The 15,476-nt window shown below is 37.2% G+C and overlaps 1 protein-coding gene across 2 annotated transcripts; it reads right to left on the bottom strand.

The window, feature by feature from the left end:
- Positions 1-1,232: 1,232 nt before the first annotated feature.
- On the bottom strand, positions 1,233-9,192 carry LOC143884080 (tobamovirus multiplication protein 1-like). 2 transcript variants are annotated; one of them, XM_077387468.1, is made up of 12 exons: positions 9,114-9,192; positions 8,854-9,004; positions 7,892-7,982; positions 7,766-7,818; positions 6,890-6,982; positions 6,677-6,748; positions 6,027-6,099; positions 5,806-5,851; positions 5,585-5,648; positions 4,043-4,096; positions 1,910-1,987; positions 1,233-1,773 (listed from the first exon to the last, which is right to left on the bottom strand). In XM_077387468.1, exons 2-12 carry the CDS (start codon positions 8,998-9,000, stop codon positions 1,681-1,683), a joined length of 864 nt encoding a protein of 287 aa, XP_077243583.1. In that variant the 5' UTR covers positions 9,001-9,004; positions 9,114-9,192; the 3' UTR covers positions 1,233-1,680. The 2 variants fall into 2 exon arrangements, with proteins under 2 accessions (XP_077243583.1, XP_077243582.1); XM_077387467.1 differs by having other exon boundaries at positions 8,854-9,012; positions 9,114-9,186.
- Between the last annotated feature and the right edge of the window lie 6,284 nt (positions 9,193-15,476).

The raw sequence follows: 15,476 nt of genomic DNA, 5'->3' as shown, positions 1-15,476 counted from the left end.
ATCTTTTTTAGTGTATAAAAAAAGAGTAGGAGCTTTCAAACATATTTTTCCTTTCCAAAATTTTACAGATTATTCTTGCAAGTTGCAATTGAAAAACAGGTTTTGTGGACTGCAGTCGCTGAGTCTCAATCTTCTGTAAATGTATCCGATCCGACCATTGAGGTGAGATGTGTGACAAAATGTGTTCATTGGATACCGATAACGCCATATTCGATTAATGTTTGACAAAATGTGTTTACTCTACTAATCATTTTCCTACAGCAAGAGATGATTTGTTGGATTTGAATCTGCTAAATTTAGTCAGTTAATGTGTATATCGAAGTTCAGAAACTTACTCACTCCACCATCTTTCTTTTCTCAATTTATTATGAATAGGTCTTTGCATTTTGAGTTAATTAATATAGGAAAATGATATGAGCACAACCATGTTTTGTTATTTGCACTAACACATCTTGTCTTTTAGTGTTTAAAGAGCTGTCAAAAGGTCATTACAGTTCCCAAAAAGCTCTCACAAGCCGATTTAAAAGAAAATAAAGGACAGGCTAGGACCGTGCAATATTTCCCTTAATTTTGCACTCACCAAATGCCCAATGCTGGGACATTGCAGTGCTTTGAAATGGCAAAACCATGGCAGTACTATACCAATTGCCTTTCTCATTTACCAACTTCTCCAATTCTTAATCAACATGCTTCCAAAACCCGTGGAATAAAATTTTCAGATAAATTGATCCAGATATCTCATGATACAGATGGAATGTAGAGACTGATACCCATGGTTTTAAATTTCGGCCGAAATACTGAAATGGTTTTGGCCGCGACCAAAATTTAAACCGGAATTTAAAATTTTTGGGCAAAATTATATGATTCTGTCCGAAATTTCAATACTTGCTGATAACTGAGCAGCAATGAACCAAAAAGTGACTACTCCGAGTTTCGGAATGGATGCATTTTCTTTTATCATTTCTTACTACCAGATCTCAGTTCACAAATAATGAAAAAGCTTGATATGAGTTCCGAATTTTGCTTTACTGCCCCTAGACTAATTCCCAAAGGCTCAGTTCGGTTGTGTAACTTGCCATGGAAAATGTAGGAAAACGGGGTTTAATTTCCGTCAAAACACTGTTAATGATGCATTTTGTTGCATTCCCAGTGCCCCTATCATGACTCCCGAAAAGTGAGCCAAATCGAAAACAAATCCATGAACATTGTAATAACCAGAGAGAACATTCAAATGAAGCGAAAAAAATGTTACATTTGATGATACTCAAATAGAAATCTAGAGCTCAGTGTCTAGTAGAAACATAATGCGTGAGATCAGAAACCTGGCTTCCACTACACAATAGAAAAGAACAGTAAGACTAACAAAATTGAAAAATTGTGAGATTCCCTACACAAATCAAGCACATGAAACTTTGGGAATCTCTAATAAACAATGTGGAAGAATCTCTAATAAATCATGCCGATAATACAAAAATACAACATAGCCAACAACCCTGAAGCCATAAAAAATCACCCCCACGCAACCAAAGAATCAGAGAACTAAAAGCCCACAGGAGATGGGTCATACACCATATCCAATCTCTCATTGCGCTTCGCTTCCTAGTGCAGGAAACCCCACCAGAATCTGTTTACAGCTGGTGAATTTGAGGTAAATAACCAGTCAAGGATGTTACTGGTCCGTTATCGGATTGGGTGATACTGAGCTGAAACTCTTTTAGGAGGGAGCTTGCGTAGGATGTAAAGGACAAGAGCTGAAGGCAGGACCTCAGCCAGCTGATTTTGACATTTACATACAGGCAGCAGTTTATCAGACTCGGAGGATATGATTAGGAGAAGATATTTTTTTAAATGGTAATGAGGAAAAGATTATTAAGATGGGGTACAAGACTATTAAGATGGGATAACTTACCATGTAATAGATGAGGTTCAAAACTGGATGGTATAAAACGTCAAGAGAAGCATCTTCGTCAAATGCAGACACTGCAACCTGCAATTTAAGAACTTAGTTAAGCACAGCCAAATGTTGTTTGACCTTTAGCATAAGAAGACCGGATCAATCTCAGAGACGTTTAGCTCTCTTTCCATTTTTCGGGATTTAAAATGGACATATCAAACAATAATCAATTAATCAATCTCAAAAGTAACACTGGAGATCTTCTGGCAACTGTTTAGAGTGCAACAGGTGAATTTTCTTCTTTCTAAAAAAAGAACAGCACAAAAAGACAAGGAAATGTAACTGGATATCTAGATTACACTTTGGTCATCAGTTCAATGTCTGCCAAAGCGGCCAGCCTTAGATGGAGTACCAGAATTTGAGATCAGGGCCGATTAAAGGGGACTCTGATACACAAGATTCTATGTTTAAAGTTTGAATAGCAATCCTGTAGGTTTATTTGGTTATCCATGACTTGTTATACTTTTTCCAAAAAAAAATGACTTCTTATACTATAAAATGATCCAAGACTCTTTTTTTTGAATGGTAAAATGATCCAAGACTTTTATCTATGTAAAAGGGCCCAAATTTTTTAGTTTACCCTCTCCAAGTAATTCAATTCAAGATGTAGCTTTTTGAGTTTTCGTGCCCCCGCTGTCAAAATAAAGTTCCTCTATAGTGCAGCCTTCTCTTGTGCCACCTTAACAGCCCTAATCATGTTGGATGCTGCCCATAACAGCCCTATTACTTACCAGGAAAAATCACGGAAATTGGATAAATTTCAAGTGAACGCTCCCTAGTATGCAACATTGTGACTAGATCTATATCGATGGTGCATTAATAGTCCAATGCCCGTTGCTAATAATGAAGTGGCAGGAGATCGAGAGGGGACAATGCTCTATCTTTTTCCTCATCCTCACCTATTTTGAACCTCATCTTCTCGATGTTCATGATTTTTTTTACATCCGCTGACTTGCTGAGATATCAGACAAATCCCTACAGTCTAGGAAATTATCCAGCCTGCTCCGAATCAAGAGGTTCACACTTCCATACGGTAACCTCAATATGGTCTATTTCAATCTCCTATAGATACGACAAAATATCTGAATATAAGCTTGAGTTTAGAGCCGGGTAGATTCCTTTTACCTTCTTCATGAATTTTTTCTAAGGGATTCATTTAGCCGACCCCAACTAGTTTGGGACAAAGGCTTTGTTGAGTTGAGTTGAAGCTTGAGTTTACCAACTTCCAAGCTCTAAATCATTTACTAACTACCACAGCTTAATAGTGTATATGATGCACTTATGCAACCAGGACCACAGTTTGATAAATAGATCTTCTGTCTTCCCAATACTCCCCCACTCCTTATAGTGTCGCATGGTAGAGGCTATTGCTGGAAGACCTATCTTCAGTCCAAACCTCCATTCCCATACTTCACAAGACTACACTAACCTCAACCAACCAAGGAAGCACCTGGCTTCATTATTTTTATTTATCAAAACATTTTTTGAAGGGAAATGATATCAGCACAACCATATTTTGATATTTTCATAAACCATCTTGTCTTTTAGTATTTAAAGAGCTGTCAAAAGGTTATTACATTTTCCAACAAGTTCTTAAGAGCCGATTAAAGAAGAAAAGACAGCTGAACTTGTGCAAATAACAAAATATGGTTGTGGTGATAACATTTCCCTTTTTAAATTATTAATGTTTTTCTAAGATTTCTCTGTTCTTTTTCCCATAAATTGCATTTTGCCAAAGTCTGAAAAATATTTTCTCCAAATTATAGTTGAAAGGTTTCCCATCTTTGGTTGCTAGTAGCCTAGTGTAATTAATTAATTATTTAGCTTCAAACCCTTTTTTATCACTTACAAACTACAAATATTTTGCTTTCTTTCTTTCACCTTTTTATAAATGAATTTCTGTAAATTCATAAAATCTATTCCACCAAGTTATTGTTTAATTTCATATTTTCTCATTATGGTCAACGGTGAGTGTGCAAAAATGCTTCAATTATTTGTATACTTTGACAATGTAACGGTCATTAGAATAAAATAATCATTTCACAACAGTACATGTCCATGCAATGAAACCATATTCCGGCTACTCACCACAATGCATCTTATGAGAAAGCAGGTGAAACATATCGCAGTAACAGATCCAACCTGCAGCAAACCCACAGCTATCAGAAATTCAGAACATTATAGTAAGCCCCACTTGAATTGAAATATCCACTATTTCAATCCTAGAATCAATACTGTCACACGTGCTATCACCAGGTGGCACAGTTTATAAGTTCCAAATATCTGACAGCAAATACAGTTTAGAGTTTAGACTAATTAAGCAGGTCCCAGTTGAAGCCACTGAGCTAGAACAAGTCAATTGAAAAATCTTAGCAGTTTCTTCAATAAAAGAAACAGAACAGATACTGTATATGATGAAAGCCATAGCTGCAGGTAAACCAGTTTCAAAGTGGCACCCTGTTACCGAGTGAATGCGAATGGGAGAAAAATATGTTCATTTGTATCCAATAAAGGGATGCACAAGGGGAATGCAGGGAAAACATACAGGAAATGCAAGAGAATCCAGCAGAAATTCAAGAGAAACAAATGTGAGGAAGTCGTCTCATAAATGAAACTTTCTTGTCCTCTCAGCGCACTACAATTGTTTCTCGGCAAATCTCGCCTTTCTTGCTCCTTGCTCCCTGCTCCCTGCTCCCAATGCTTCTCCCTTCATGTTCATGCATCATATCATGCTTTTGCTTCCCGAACTGCTAGCTGTTACGAACCATCCCTTAGTGCTCTCTATAACCAGAAACCCCTCATAATGTGTCATAGAGGGCTATACTCACCATGAACAAACATAGAAAGATATTTCATGCCATTTTGGATACTTATCAAGTTATCACTTAACAAAGTCATTTTAACTGCATTTTGTAGGTAAAAGAAAAAACACCAACTCCAAAAAAGAAACAGCTGATACCTAGATGAAAATCATGAAATAGATAAAATTAGGATAAGGAGCCGCCCATCAAAATTACATTTTGGGAGATGAGATAATTGCTGATATTTTGGTGGTTGGTTTGCTTTTTTTTCCTTCATTGATAATTGGGAAATTTGGTTGAAACAAGTTATTTGATCTATAAAAATCTTCTTTTGGTGTCCATTTTTTTGTTTTTGGACTTTCATATCATATAAGTACAACGATCCATTTTTTTGGGCCAACAAATTTGAACTTTTTAGGATCCTTGTTTTATGAGCTTAGAGAAATTTAAAGGTGTTAAAATATAAAAGATAAAATAACGTCATCTCCAACGACTTAAGCTTTTGGAGTAATTGGTTGTTTCACATGGTATCAGAGCAAAGAAAGAATCTGGGTTCAAAACTCCTTGATATTAAAAATCCACATGTAATGGCCAACCCAAAAGAGGGCCACATGTGCCACGTGTAGGCCAACCCTAAAATGAGGGGCCACAAGTGAGGTGGAGTGTTAAAGTATAAAAGATTAAACAACGTCATCTCCAATGGCTTAAGCTTTTGGAGTAATTCGTTGTTTCACAAAAGATATGTTGATTAGTTCTACCAACAAAAAATAATTAACCTCAAAAACTGTTTTCTACAATCTGATTATCTAATGGATAAAGGAGTATAAACCTCGTTAAGTTTCTTCTGACGCCCTTTTGATTCGATGGGGAAGCGCCTCAGCATGAAAAACAGTCTGTGAACAGAACGTTGGTATAAATTTATCCGAATCCAACCCAAAGCATAAAATGGAACCATATGCATTAATGAAATCACAATGATCATGCTTTAAAAAGATGTCAAATGCTTTTTTCGTTACTCTAGATGTCAGAAAATAAAAAGAGAAATCTCACCTTCCACCATATAGCAGGAAACCCAGTGCTGCAATAAATGACACCACTGAAAAAGTAGGAGACATACTTCAGCGAAGAGACTTATTGTTATATTTTTTGAATAATACCAACATATAAATAAAGAAGCATATTCACCATTAGGAGTACATAAATTCTAATAGAGCTTATAAACACTATAGGCAAAAACTCAACTACAAGAATGATGGGGAAGAGAGACTAACCTGCAATAAATACCTTTCCAATTGACTCCACAACAATGTTGTCATTTATCCACAGGTATATCCAAATACAAACCTGATGTCAAGAGCTGTCTGCATAAGTGTCCATAGAAGAACTTGAAGTGTAAAAGCACCTATCATTCTTAAATTGCTAGGTTTGATTTGATGTATTTTCTTAAGACCATGCTGTTCGTTATTATAATTTTTTCATTTATTTCTTCCAGTTGAACTGCTGACCCCAACTAGTTTGGGACAAAGGCTTAATTGAGTTGAGTTGAGCAGTATTTGTTCCAGTTGAACTCTCTTAGAAAACCGAACAGGCAAAAAAATCTCAATCAAGGGATCAAACAGCCACGGACACTACTTTAAAAATTCTTTTAAACAGTAAAAGAAACTTCTTTTTGGTGGAAATGAACCAACAACCACTGGATAAGCCTGTTTTAAAAGGGGATTAGCAACCCTCTTCCAAGTGGCATGCCAACTTCAAGGAAACCAGCTAGCACCATCCTTACTTCAATAAGCTCAAGAAGACGGTCCTTGTTCTTCCCCCATTGATATTACAGGCTGGCCAGTTAATTGACAAACGATTAAAATGTGTCACCTTGCAGATGATGGTGCAGGGAAAACAATGTGTTTGGTTGACAACAGCGCACCTGTATAAAATATATACCAGCATTAACTGAAATATATACAATCCGGAGCTTATCTGTTGGAAGACTTCTTGCCTGCCAACAACAAAGAAAAAAGATGTCAGTCATAAGTATCGTAAATGTTGATATCTGGCTATGAATGATCGTAAAAGATCATCTACAGTAAACAAAGGAGAAGCTATCAAATGAAAATCTGAAACCAACATTCCTACTTGCCTGATGATATATCTCTGCCCAAAATAAGGCAAGCAGTGTGTATGTTGAGAAAAACAAAAGGCCAGGGAGGTCCAATAACACTAAGGTAAATACCTGCTTTAGACAAACATTAGGATTTAGTTCCCATAACAAGGCAACAGCTTCCAGCACTGCAAGCAAAGTCAACTTTAGGCAAATCTAGTCATCAAACTTTAACATCTAACTGATTGCAGAATCCTAACACAAGGGATATAAAGACCAGAAGCATAATTTTCTCCCAGTGGCAGTCTAAACAATAGACAAAGGAGTTCTACATGAGTTGTATATAACATGAATGAGTTGCACACACAGAATGCCAAGATGAATGAGTGGCCTAGATTCAGTAAGTAGATCCCCTAGAGGGAAAAAAGACATTTTCTTTTGCCTTAGATAAAAGAAAAATAACTGTAGATGGGAGTTTGAGTGCCACCATCATTTCCTTTCAACCGGAGTGAAGTAGTTGTTTTAAGATACTGATTGATTGAAAAATCTTCAAATTATATTAGCCCTTCCTTTATATAGCCTGTGCTAAGGCTCCTGGAATGTTAGCATTTTGTACAATTTCCGCCGAGTTTGAAAGGCAGTCATAATAAATAAAAACAGCAACTATGATATTATCGTGACATGTGCAGGGCCATGAAACTGTAGATGGACAAGAGTCCAAAAATCTCACTGATCAGACGAACCCATTCATCCAATCAATGGCTTGCAAATTTAAGTTTAAAACAATAATTAGGAAGTATTGATAGGATAGCTGACAGAAAAGGCTGCTGACAGCATCTCATAAGGAAGTATTAATAGGATAGCTGGCTGTAACAATTATTCAAGCTACAATCAATAAGTGAAAACATTACTTACCTTCGGCTTCAAAAGGAATACTTGCTTGTGAAATCCAAACACAACAGCACGCACTGCAATATAGTTCATATTTAGAAACCAATAAGGAGATATAGAAAGAAATAGGAATCAAGATTTCAAAATCACCTCCATTTACAATGAAATTCATAAGGTGGAAGACCTTCTGCGTTGTCCAACCATATTCAGGCACTCTCAATTCAATTCGGATTAGTTGAATCTGCATGTCATTGTCATAAAACGAATGCATTATCTCAGGAATCCACCCTAACGAAAAACTTCCCACGAGCCCGAATGAAAAACTTTTCAATACACACTTGACAACACATGCTGTAAAGCCAAAAGATCAAATTTGACCGCAACACAACCACACACATGTATGAAAAGTATATAGGCAAAAGCACAAAACTAGAGCACTCGGAAAAATACTACGAAGTGAAGCATACACTAATGCTCGAAAAGGTGTCATGGATAGAACCAAACAGACAACAGTTTTAAAAAATTGAAACCGAAATTAAGTTCCAAATTGCAACTTAAGAAATACTTAATTAACACTGCAACTATAATAAAGGAAACATTTGCCAAAAAAAACAAAAACAAAAGGATAAGTCGATGTGTAGGAAAATTCTAATAGGGTGAAGCTTGGCATTTTCACATGGTGTAATCTGCAATCTAAGAAGGCCCCAATAACAACCAAATTGCAATTTGGGCGTAACATTCAAACACAGTAAAAAAGTATTCAAACAATCACATTTTTAAAACTACAATCTTTCGAAAACCAAACCAACAGATACCCTTCGATACAGAGCGTGGAATTTCTATCACAAAAACCAACTAGAAACCCTAAAAAAGTAGAAATGAATAAAGAATCAACAATAATTTCGAAGGCATCAGCAAACACACTACTTCCACAGTACAAAACAAGTCTTCAAATTTTACGCATCTGCATCAATCCTAACTAAAAATCCATTAAAAAACGTTGAGAACTCAATTTTCAAAACCCTAGAAACACGATCTCTGCTAGCAGAAGCCTAATCAGAAACCCTCCATTACTAATCAAAAGCCCTAACGAGAGATATTGAGATTCGAACCAGAGCTACGGAAGAGACGAGGGCATAAGCAGCACATAGGAAGAAGAAGATCCCGTCCTGCCACTGAGTCGACTCGTTGATCTCGTTCCACCAGTCAGACGCGGCTCGGAGCTCCATTGCAGATACATTCAGGGGCAATCTCGTCATTTCACTGAGCTCCTAATGATTAGGAAAAATGAAAAAAGAAGAAGCAGAGCTCCAATCAAATGAGAGAGAGAGAGAGAGAGAGAGAGAGAGAGAGTTAGGGTTAGGGTTTTTACCAGACGGTCTTGTCTTCTCTCTTGTCTGTCGCTCCTACCTATACTTCTAGAGAGAGAGAGAGAGATTGAAAGTTGAAAGTTGAAACTAGGATGAGAGATATCTCGGTATTTATAAAGTTCGTGAAATTAGACCTGCAAACGGGTAACCCGCGCGGGTACGGATACGGGTAAGAAATACGGGCACGGGTACGGATAGCCTTTCATGAACCGGGAACCCACCCGGGTGGGTACGGGTGTACCCACACGGAACATGACAAATTTAAAGAAGAAATTATATACATACATACATACATATATATATATATATATATATATATATATATATATATATATATTTACCAAAAGAAATTATATGCTGAATGGGTGTATGAACACATAAAGGTGGTACACGATAGATGTACAAGCCTTGATATTTAATCCAACAGCAGCTGCTGCTGGATCAAATATCAAGGATGGGATGATGAGTACATGTTAATACGCCCATTCATTATACAATTTTTCATTTACTTTAACAAGTGTTTGTTTTGGTATAACCAAAGATACCAGTCACATAGTCTGATTGCTTTGAATTGTTTTGTTGCCCCACCCACATAGTCTATTTTTTACTGTTTAGTGTTTAGGCTTTAAGAATAAAAAGTTGAAAATCGAATGGCGGGTAACCCGCGGGCACTGGCACCAATGCCCGACCCAGACCCACTCGCGGGTCGCGGGTACAGGTTGGGTGCGGGTATTTTTTTTCGCGGGTAATGAAATTGGAACCTGTACTCCTGCAGGCCGGGTGTACCCGCGGGTACGGGTTCCATTTTGCCAGGTCTACGTGAAATGGTATCTGTGTTTTGTACGTGGATAGAGGGGAGAGGTCTTCATTTATGCCCTCTTTTTTGGCATTAATAACAAAAATGACACTTGGTCCCAACAATTCTTAATTTCGTTTTAATTTCGAAAATGACACTCGGTTCCAACAATTCTTAATTCCGTTTTTATTTTTGCAAGTTTGGGACGCAGAATCAGGAGCTTTTTAGCAGTAAAATAGGGCACGGAAGCGTAGTTTAGTCATTTTCGTTGAATAAGATGTCTGAAAGAGAATCGGGGTTTTGAGTTGGGCTCCTGTCGGCAGATGAAAGGCTGGTGAGACTTTTATACCCTCGTCGTTGTGATAAATTAAGAGAATGCCACTATTTACTGAAAAAAGTTGGTCTGGAAAATGAAATCACGGAAGATCCGAGAAACATGGCTACGGACTGTCTTGAATTGGATGGGCCGGGTTCACGGATTTCATGAGTACGGACAGCACATAGCAAGTTTTTTTTTAGGCTGTCTGGTTTGCAATGAAAAAAAAGGTGCAAACCCAAGTCCCAAACATTAAAATGGATAGGATTTCGGCCTTAATTTACATCCGTATCCTAAGTCCTATGGTCCGAAATTATTTAGGATTGTGACCTAGACATAGCCACAAAATCCGATGGAGCATCTAGAACCCAACTGAGGTCGCCAATTTATGGAATTACCTTAATATTTCTGTTCATTTATGACTATTTACAAGGGGAAATTTTATAACATTCACAAACCCTCCGCAAAACAACAAACATTCATTTTTCCCGCCTTTTCTTATGAAAATACCCTACTAAAAAAACTGCTTTTCATTTTCATCGATGACTTTTCCTCTCTCAGACCTATCGTAGAGTAGGGGTGCAACTCGGGTCGGGTTGAGGCCAACCCAACCCAAGGATCCCTTTTTTCCAACCCGAACCCGACCTTATCGGAATCCCAACCCAACACGAGTTCAAACCGACCCAACCTATCCCAACCCGAGTTTTTAAGCTTTCAAAAAGATGTCTGGTTTCACTCGGGTTGGGCTGTCCTAACCGTCAACCCAAATCCAACCCAATCCGAACTCAACCTGACCTGAGTTGTTTTTGGGTTGAACCCGACACGAGTTGCACCCTTATCTGAGAGTTCCTATCCTAATTTTAAGCTCTAGTTAAATAGAACCTAGATACTCCAATGGACAGTACGATTTAAAATGTATAGAGACTTAAGACTAAAAAAGTAGATCTGAAAAGAACTCCAAGAAGGATCCGACTAATAAGGGATCCAGACGGAAGTTGACAAACCACACATGGTGGACCCTATCCGAAGTGGATCCACTGACACTCCTACTCAAAACAGATATTCTAGAATCTTCTTTATTTGATGTTTGGTGGGATGTATTAGATCGGAAAAGGGATCTAGTGACACCCAAATTTCCAACCTAACCAAAATAAGAAGTGCTAGAATATAATTAGGACGATGATTTTTTTGCCCCCTGTAGGATAATGCGCCCCCCTTGTAACGTGATTCGACGTTAAAAAGCGTTAAAGTCTGCCCACAATTCACGTGAAAAGGGGGCGCATTATCCCTTGGTCGAAAAAATCATCTCCCTATAATTAAACTATAAATATTGGGAAATATTTATTCAATATAGTTGCTTGTTATCTAAAGTATTTAATAACTATACAGAAATTTTCATCCAGATGTATTTAATAGCTTGACAAACATTTACATATAGGGCGGAGCCAGGAATTTGTGGTAGAGGGGGCAAACAATGGTTGTTATACATTGGATCCTCCGTGCTTCCTTAACCTTTCTCTACCTTAAGCCACTGTTTGGATTGCAAGAAATGTTTTTCCTGAGGAAATTTTTTTTTGGGATATTTTTTTATTTCCACAATTTAGAATGAAATGATAAATTTTAGGGATATCATTATAAAATAAAGTTCCATGTAAATAAAATTAGGGAAAAGGATTTTGTAAAACTGTGGAAAAGAAATTTTTTTTCATGTGCGATAAAACTATGGAAAAGCATGAAATTTTGAAAAAAAAAAATATTTTCTAAACTTTTCCAAAACAATCCTACAAAAAAATTATTTTCTAAACTTTTTCCAAAGAAATCTTGCAATCCAAACAGGAACTAAGTAAGAGATTGAAATTTAGGAGTTTTTATAAGGTGCCCGACCGTCAAGTACCGTCAAAACGGTACCACCCTCGATAATTTGTGTGTGTGAAGTCCCATATTTTCAAAAGGTGCCGTGGGGCCTACTTCATAGGATGATCCAAACCTTTCATTAGGATGATCCAAACCTTTCATTTGTTGGGCTACAGTAAATAGGTGTGGTACCCAGCAAATATCCTCACAACATATAAAATCTCTTGGTATTTATTTCCACAGAGAGAGAGAGAGAGAGAGAGAGAGAGAGAGATGTTCTTTTGAGATCTTGAGGAGAATAAGTTAGAGATTGAGACAGAGGGGGAGGGAGCATACCTTTGGGCATATAAAATCTCTTGGTATTTATTTCCACAGACAGAGAGAGAGAGAGAGAGAGAGGGATGTTCTTTTGAGATCTTGAGGAGAATAAGTTAGAGATTGAGACAGAGGGGGAGGGAGCATACCTTTGGGCATTGGAGGGACGTTACAATTTCAGAGAACCTCCAAAATCGTTAAAACCCCTAAAATCGTGGGAAATTTTGGAAGAAATCCCTTAAAAATAGCATCAGTAAAGCAAGATTTGGCTTTTGGCTTTAAAGGGTAAAATATTTTAAAGACCCCCTTCACAAAAACTAGAAAATTGATGGGGGCAAGGGGTAATAATAGAATTTTGGAAGCTTTATAAAATTTTTCTTTAGATTTTTCAGAGGGGGGGGGGGGGGGGGGGGCGGGCGGCTACGCTCTTGTTCACATATATAAGGTTTTAAATAAACTTAGACTTGCCCTTGTTCACATATATAAGGTTTTAAATAAACTTAGACATGCCTATAGCCACCCATGTATTACAATTATATCTGTAGTATGAGCAAACCACACTATATTTACAAAGAAAAAACCGGCTACTTATATTGGCACTCTCATCTGCTTATGAGAGCTTTTTAGGAAATGTAATAGCCTCGGACAACTGTTTAAATGATAAAAGACAGATGAGTTGGTGCAGTTTTCGAAACATGGTAGTGCTACCATCAGTAGACGAACCAAACTAGTGTCAGGCTTAGACTTAGTCAATTTGAACCGGGTAGATCCGTTCACTTTTTTCATGAAAATTTTCTAAAGGATTCATTAGCCCACCCCAACTAGTTTGGGACAAAGGTTTAGTTGAGTTGAGTTGAGTTGAGGTAGTGCCACCATCAATAGCCAAACAATAATTTTTAGGCTACTGATGTTCGCACAACTATATTTTAATAATTGCACGAACTTATCTTTTTCTTTTTTAAAGAAGTGTCAAATGTTACAAGTCCCCCAAGAGCTCTCAAAAGCCAATTAAAAAATAAAAGACAACCTGAGTTTCCACAATTATTAAAACATGGTAGTGCCAAAATCAGTTGCCTATTTTTTTTATTAAGGAAATAGTGCTGAGGTTATATGGGCTATGAAAATGATTGGCCATTACAAGTCTCAACATATTTTCCCTTGGTTCCACCCTCACCAAACTATTCTAGATCTCTGATCAAACATGACGAAGCAGATGTCCTTTAAGAAGTCTTTAAGCCACTACTAATGTTGGCACTACTATGATGCGTTTTGATAACTGCACTAACTGGGGATTGAGACTCTAGCTCAATGATCAAGACTTTGTAGAGGTCGGAGGTTCAATCCCAGCTTACCTATCAAAAACAAAAAGAAATTGCAATAACTCATCTTGACTATTATTATTTAAACAGCTGTCAAAGGTTATATTATAGTTCCCAAAAACCTCTCAGAAGCCAATTAGAAGAAAAGACAAGTTGAGTTTGTGCAATTATTAAAACATGGTAGTTAAAATATCAGTTGCCATTTTATGCCTCAAAATTGCAAATGAAATTTTCAGTATCGGCCACATTTTTTGATTATTTATATAAAATTTTTGAGAATTCTTATAAATCGATTCCAAAAGGAAGAATCGAAGATTCAGTGATCAAATCATTTTCTAATGAAGACCCACTAAGCCATACTATGGCCCATTAAATCAAAAGTTTTATGAGCTGAGTCATGGTCGTTTTCATCTACAAATTCAATGCTGAACCAAATTTAAAATTCAACTAATTAATTAGATCGTGACCTGACCCGCTCAAAGCCTAGTTACTTGTCGGGCAGATTACGAGTAAGAGCAATGTTGACATGTTGTTAATGGAGGGAAAGGAAAAGGGATCCAATAGGAGCTACTTACGTACGAAAACACCCTTCATATTGTAAATGAAATAATATTTATGAAGGAAATTTTCATTATATAAAATCACTAAGGGGCCGTTTGGATATGCGGATTTTAGAATCTTTGATTTCCTCTAAATCGTAGTTGGGAGATGAGAGAAGGAGACCAGCCGTAGTTTTTTATTTTCTCACCTTTCTTTCCGTCAACAAGGGAGCAGGAGATCATCCCATGTTACCAGGTTTTAGAAATCCCAGAATGTGGGAGAGATTTCTAAAACATCCAAGATTTTAAAGAGAACTCGGTTTCCTTCTCTCATCTCCCAACAACGATTTTGAGGGAATCCAAGATTCTAAAACTGCGTATCCAAACGGCCCCTAAGATTTTTCACCCTTTCAAACCATGATTCAGTGCTTTTTGTGTGGAGAAATAGACGAAAATGGGTTTGCTTTCTCGAATGGGGTCTTCTTGATTTTTCATAATCTTTAAACTTCACGAGGTAAAATTGAGAGAAGCCCCACGGAGAATGAGTGCCAAACATGCTCAGAGTGTCACGGCTCCTTTTGTTTTTTGCCTACAATTGACACATATCAATCGTTTTGGCATAAATGTGAGTTTCCGAATAGTCTTGTTTCTTTCTCTATCACGATATGTTTGGTGTGATTGGTCATAATAGATGCTTTCCATATCATTCTTGGATTGCCGTGGAAATTTAATAGACATACAGATACAATCCATGATGACAAGAAAAATAGATATTCATTTGTTAAGGACAACCTTATGATTGTTTTGATTCTTACGGAATAAAAGAAGGGTGATGATGAATTAGCACTCCCTGTAGGATAATTCGCACCCCTCTAACATCAAAAAATCTTTAAAGTCTGCCACACCCTCCTTTAAAGGGGTGCACTCCCTGTAGGATAATTCGCACCCCTTTAACATAAAAAAATCCTTAGTCTGCCACACCCTCCTTTAAATGGGTGCGAATTATCCTACAGGGGTTGTGAATTTATCATTGCCCTAAGGCTCTGTTCACTTGCCTTCTCCTGAAATGAAAAGAAAAGAAAACAACTCTATTTTTCCCGAGGAAACCTATTTGGCACCGTTCTCTTGTTTTCATGGGAAGCCTAAAATACCCACGTGGAAATGTAAAAAATAATACGTGTAAATTACCTTTCCCTCGTTTCTACGATACTGATTTCCAGTCAAAA

This window comes from Tasmannia lanceolata, unplaced genomic scaffold (genome assembly GCF_043159265.1).
Source record: "Tasmannia lanceolata isolate RefF3 unplaced genomic scaffold, GAP_Taslan_0.1 ptg000008l, whole genome shotgun sequence".
Taxonomy (NCBI): domain Eukaryota; kingdom Viridiplantae; phylum Streptophyta; class Magnoliopsida; order Canellales; family Winteraceae; genus Tasmannia; species Tasmannia lanceolata.
This window is presented reverse-complemented; position numbering and strand designations above follow the sequence as displayed.